Source organism: Sminthopsis crassicaudata, chromosome 3 (genome assembly GCF_048593235.1).
Source record: "Sminthopsis crassicaudata isolate SCR6 chromosome 3, ASM4859323v1, whole genome shotgun sequence".
Classification (NCBI taxonomy): Eukaryota; Metazoa; Chordata; class Mammalia; order Dasyuromorphia; family Dasyuridae; genus Sminthopsis; species Sminthopsis crassicaudata.
The window spans coordinates 214,695,830-214,701,829 of record NC_133619.1 but is presented as its reverse complement, the minus strand read 5'-3'; the positions used below and the strand labels follow the sequence as shown (position 1 = coordinate 214,701,829).

Below are 6,000 nucleotides of genomic sequence, written 5' to 3'. Positions count from 1 at the left end.
ATGTTTCCAGTCTCTAGTATATTGAAATGGAGTGGGAGAATGTGAGTGGGCTTTGGCTTTCCTTCAGGACCCCTCGAGAACTTGAAATGTCTTCTAGAGGTTTTCCAGTGCTGAACTCAGGAAGGCAGTCAACAATCATGCTGAATGTGAGGCTGAAGGTACTTCTGTTATCATAAAGATAAATCAAAGAAGATAATCTATTGATTTCCCTCCAAAGAGCAAGCGAGTGCTTCTCTGAAAACAGACAGTGAATTGGGTATTGAAGAAGTTGTCCAGTAGGTGGCTGGCATTCTCTAGTCTAGTCCTTTCCAATTGTTCTATTGAACAGTTTTGCTGGTGAGAGCTGTCACGTGCAATCTCTCCTGCCTATAGGATCCAAGGTTTTCCAAAAGCAGTTTCTTTTCCTCACTTTAAACCTCTCTTTTTTAAATTCAGTGAGACGGAGGGGAATGAAAGCAGCAGTCAAAAGTTCTGGCAAATTGCCATCAGGCAAACTCAGGCTAGTGCTTAGCCTGGAAAAGCGTACAGAAGAGATAAACTAATCAGATTGAATTCTGAGTATGTTCTTTTTCTCTCTCCCTCTCTTTTTTCCCCTAATTCGGGCTTTCCTCAGAATTTTATTTTATTTTTATTTTTGACAAATTTACAAATTTATCTGCTTGTTTAGATGAATCTGAAGAACAGAACAGATTCAGGATCAAAAGCCTGGCTGGTATGTCTCGAATGTCATGGTATGTGAGGATTCCTGCCTAGAGAAGTTTTTATTAAAGAAGATAAATTGCCCGGCATAAAACGTAGCCTCTCTTACATCCAACGGCTGGACTACAACAATTTCTTCTTAAGCAGTATCTAAGAGCACACTTGGGTGGCTTAAATAATGGTGCCAAAGGAATGCTTTCTTATGGATTTGGAAGAAGACTTTATTAGTTGCAACTTCTCTAACTACAGTGAAAACTTCCCTCTGAGGAATGACTGGTTGAATCCAGGATTCCTGTATATCATCCCAGTTGTGTATGGGCTTATTATTCTGATCGGACTGGTTGGCAATATTACCCTGATCAAGATCTTTTGCACAGTCAAATCTATGAGAAATGTACCTAACTTGTTCATCTCCAGCCTGGCTTTGGGAGACTTGCTTCTGCTCATCACATGTGCTCCTGTGGATGCTAGCAGGTATCTGGCAGACAGGTGGCTTTTTGGCAGAATTGGCTGTAAACTGATCCCCTTCATCCAGCTCACTTCAGTTGGGGTATCAGTCTTTACACTCACAGCTCTCTCTGCAGACAGGTAAGTACCCTGTTGAAAGTCCAGTATCACTTTTCGATTTTGGTGCTTTTGCTAACTGTTCCCATCCCTGTAATATCGACTTTTCTGTGTTCATACTGTTTCCGGCGCCTGAGCAAGGTTTAATTCGGGAAGTTTGTTGGTAAGAGGTTTCCAAGGAATAAGTAATGAGGTGAATCAGGAGGAGAATCAGGTAAACATCCTGTCTTCCAAAGGGACATTTGAAATAGGGAGGGAGGGGGAGAGAGAGAGAGAGAGAGAGAGAGAGAGAGAGAGAGAGAGAGAGAGAGAGAGAGAGAGAGAGAGAGAGAGAGAAAGAGAGAGATACGCATTTAACAATAGATTGAATGGATATATGTCATTCCTTTTAATCTCCCTCCCTCTCCAAGTAAAACTAATCAAGGTTACATTTTAAACAAAATAATCCTCCAAACTGCATAATTTATAAAAGGAAAACATTATTCTTAGGAAAACTAAAAAGGATGATGAGTGGGTTTTCTGTCATTTCCAATATATACTTTTAAATAAAGCTAAGAGCACAGATAAACTAGATCTCTGAATTCATTTCTTCTGGACAACATGACTTTTTCTCATGGCTAAATTCCAGTGTGAATTTGGGTAGAACTGAATAGTTTGCACAGTAAGATCTGCTATGTGGATATCTTTGTAGTGAAACTTCAAAGTTACATATTTGAAAAAGGGTTATACAAGTTTAAAATCTATCTTGAAGAAGAGACTTTGCACCTGTTTGGGAAGGGAATTGGATGCAGCTCTCTTTTGGTTACTCATTTAGTGTTTGCTGTGCAAAACCGAGGGGAAGGAAAGGAAACAGAACAAAAAGTATAACCACCCTGAACTGATCTCCAGGGTTTTCAAATGATGGCAAACTTTGTCATCAACAGACATGAGATAGTCTTTCAAATGTGTCTTGAGGTCAAAAAAAGAGAAGAAGCAGTAGAGTGTACAGATGTGGGGGTGTGCCTAAGTGTACCAGGACACCATGTCACCCTCCATGTGTGCCTAAGGGAGAAAGTCCGTTTTTACAGTGTATGAATGCTTTCCTCTATCTTAAGCATTTTTTGGAAACTCCAGTCAGGTTAACCACTGAAAGTATCACTAGCATGGCAGTTATGGTAAACAGTGTGCCATGAGTTTCATAGTATGTTCTCAAATTCAGAAACTGACTTAAAGGAGTTTTTGTTAAAAAAAAAAAAAAAAAAAGTGGTTTAATCAATTAGCCAAATTCAATTCTTCCTGACCCCATTTGGGATTTTTTTGGCAAAGATACTAGAGTGGTTCGACTTTTTTTCCCAGCTCATTTTACAGATAGGGAAACTGAGGCAAACAGGGATTAAATCACTTCCCCAGTGTCACACAGGTAGTAAATATCTAAAGCTGGATTTGAATTCAGATTCTCTTGATTACAGGCTAGAAACTCTAATCACTGCATTAACTAGCTGCCCAGTAAGGGAGTTAAAGGAGATTATTTACAGAATAAATAGTCTGAAATTTTATTTCCACACCACACTACTTCCATTCCAGAGATGATCCCTATTTGCCATCTTCTCTCTGCTCCTCTAACCCTGCATTCTGTCCCTGGGACTCTGAGCTAATATAGGTGAGTTTTCATCTTATCTCACCTGGAAATAGGCACCTATTGCACTTCTTGGCCACTTACACACCATGTTTGCCTTCACTTTTTTTCGGCTTCCTTGCAAATCTTCTTTTATTAGATGAATGTCAACAACTTGAGGGCAGGTACTGCCTTATTTAATCAGATTTATATCCCAGTGCTTGGCACAATGATTTTCCTACCCTGCTATTTAGTTAACTAGCTAGCTACATTTGATTAGCAGTTCTTAATGGGGAACATCATACCCTATCCTTACAAGGCCTCAGTACTTCACAAATACTAAGTACTCTGTTGAGTCAAGTGATTTGTTCACACAAGCAGAAAATGGTAGCTTCAGAATTAGAATTTTGGTCTTCAAACTTTTAAACTCAGTGCTTTTTCTATTATTTTGTATTATCTCCATCTCCCAACATCCTTAGTTTCCTCTAAAGCTTTTCAAATGCCTCATATTTAAAATGATTTTATCAGTGGCTATATGTATACACATATATGAAGGGTAGCTAGGTGACACAGTGAAAAGAATACTAGACTTGGAATCAAGAAGACTCATCTTCCTGAGTTTAAATCCAGTCCCAGACAGTTAACTGTGTGAAGCCGGGCAAATCACTTAACCTTGTTTGCCTCAACTAGTAGTTTGCTAGGCTTTGCATCATGGGAATGAAATTAGCTCCCCTAGAAGAGACTCTAAGGATATACTGATGTAATCTTTCACAAAGTTCAATTTCAGACAGTGTTTAGTTAGTGCCTAATATTGGCAAAATATTGTGGTAGGAAATAGGAAAAAAACTTAAAGATTTTATAAAATAAAATTTTATAAGATATAGCCAAAAAACAATGCTTATTTAACACAATGACCCCTGCTTTCAGGAAGCTTACACTCTAAATTAATCATATGTGACACATATATGACATGAATATGTACTTTATAATGCTTGTTGGTTCATTAATACTGAATTTTATTTTCTAGACAATATAAAGCTATTGAAGGATTAGATTACATTTTATGATTTGTACATGATTAGATTTGATTATTACTCTGTATATCAGGATAATTATTCTGGCAGTAGTATAAAGGCTAGATTGTAGTAAGGGAACAGATGAAGCAGGAGGCCTGTTTTTTAAGTTTTTTTTTTTTCAATTAAATTTCATTTTATTTTCTGTTCCAAATTTCCTCCTTCCCTCATCACTCCCTCTTACCTATTAAGAAAGCAAGAAAAACCAAAACCCATTACAAATATACATAGTCATGTAAAACACATTTCAGCCTTGGTCACATTAAGAAGAAAAGAAAATTTGTGCTCTGAGTCCATCAAGTCTCTTTCTGAAGGCAAATATAACTTTTATTATGCCTTCTTTAGAATTATGGTGGGTCGATGTGTTGATCAGAATTACTAAATTTTTCACAGTTGACTAGATTTATAATTTTGTCATTATTGTTATGCTATAATATGTATTACTATATAGCTATGTATTTTTGCTGTACACAAATTATTGTCCTAGTTTTGGTCAGTTCATTTTTGTATCAGTTCACATAAGTTTTCCCAGATTTTTATGAAATAATGCTTTCATCATTTCTTACAACACAATAGTATCCTATCACAACCATATATGAAAATCTGCTCAGCCATTCTCAAATTGATGGATATCTCTTCAGTTTATAGTTCTTTGTCATCACAAAAAAAGAGCTGCTACAGATATTTTTGTATATATGTATCCTTTTTCCTTTTCCTTTGATCTCTTTGGGGTATAGACCTAGTAGTGATATTTTGGGGTCAAAGGGTATGTGTTTAATAGCTTTGGGGACATAGTTCCAAATTAGTTTGCAGAATGGTTGAAAGAATTCATAGCTCCATCAACATTGCATTGTTTTCCCACATCCCTTCCAAAATTTATCATTTTCTTTTTTTTTTTTTTTTGTTATCTTAGCTGATCAGATTAGTGTGAGATGACATTTTACGATTGTTTTAACCTATATTTCTCTAATTATTCGTGATTTACAGCATTTTTTTTACATGGCTTTCAATAACTCTCAGGAAGCCCATTAAGAATCTAGTGTATTAGTCCAGTTTTTGAAAGACAAAAAAATGAGGGTCTGAATTCAAGAGATAGAGTGACACATTCTAGAGAGGAAAAGACACATGAGAGATTGAGAAGACAGAAATGGCAGGCCAACAAGTGATTAGATATTAGATATGGGAATTAGGAATGTGAATGACTGAATGGTTCCAGTGACAAAAAATAAGAAAGGAAAGATGATGTTAAGTTAGCAGAGAAAAATAACTTCATTTTAAACATAAGTCTAAGTTGCTCTTGCATGGAGTTGGTAATTTATAATGTAGAGAAGTCAGAATGTGATAAATATAACTAGGTACCAACTACATATTGGTAATGGTTGATATGTTAGTAAATAGGCTCATGAAGGTAGAGAGTTTGAACAGAAGATCTGAGAATAGGACCTTGGAAAATCAGCATTAATTTGACAAAGGAAGAATGATTAAAAAGATAGGGGACTCTGGAGAATGATGTCTCAAAAGACAAGGGAGAAGAGAATATTTAAAACTCCAAAGGGATATCAAAGGTATTAAAAGATACAAACAACAAGCACTCATTAAGGGAATACTTTGTGCCAGATACTGTGTAGTATCTTGAAGATAAAAATACAAAGAATGAAATAATCCTTACTCTCAAAAGGTTTACTTTTAATAGGAAGACTGAAGAAAGAGCTTTGAATTTGATGATAAAAGGTCACAATTTCTTTTTTCTTTTTAAATTTTGCACTTACATATGAAAAGTAATATTTCCATGTACAAAGTAGAATAGAAAAAGCTATATATGAAACAGGTATCTTCAAAATACTGTTTACTTTTCTTTCTTTAAAAAAGCATATAAAATTTCAATATGATTTTCAAAGCTGTCTTGATTGTATTTCCTTCTAAACATCCTTCTGTTCTCTTCTATCCATTTTCTTTTAAATACTTATGTCCTTTTTTTGGGGGGGAGGGAAGGAAGCAATACTATTGCTAGCCTCTTTTTATTCCTCTAAATGTCCTTCCATTAATAGGAAAAAAGAAAAAAAAACTCTT

The 6,000-nt window shown here is 35.7% G+C and overlaps 1 protein-coding gene across 2 annotated transcripts in view; it reads left to right on the top strand.

The window, feature by feature from the left end:
- The first annotated feature begins 410 nt into the window (after positions 1 to 410).
- GRPR (gastrin releasing peptide receptor) overlaps positions 411 to 6,000 on the top strand; it is a 68,510-nt gene continuing 62,920 nt past the window's right edge. Inside the window, exons 1-2 of one of the 2 annotated variants that reach the window (XM_074299912.1) lie at positions 411 to 558; positions 668 to 1,287. In XM_074299912.1, coding sequence (XP_074156013.1) covers positions 878 to 1,287 — 410 coding nt within the window. In that variant the 5' untranslated portion in view covers positions 411 to 558; positions 668 to 877. Of the gene's footprint in view, positions 1,288 to 6,000 lie in introns of both variants that reach the window. The other variant, XM_074299911.1, reaches the window with a different exon arrangement.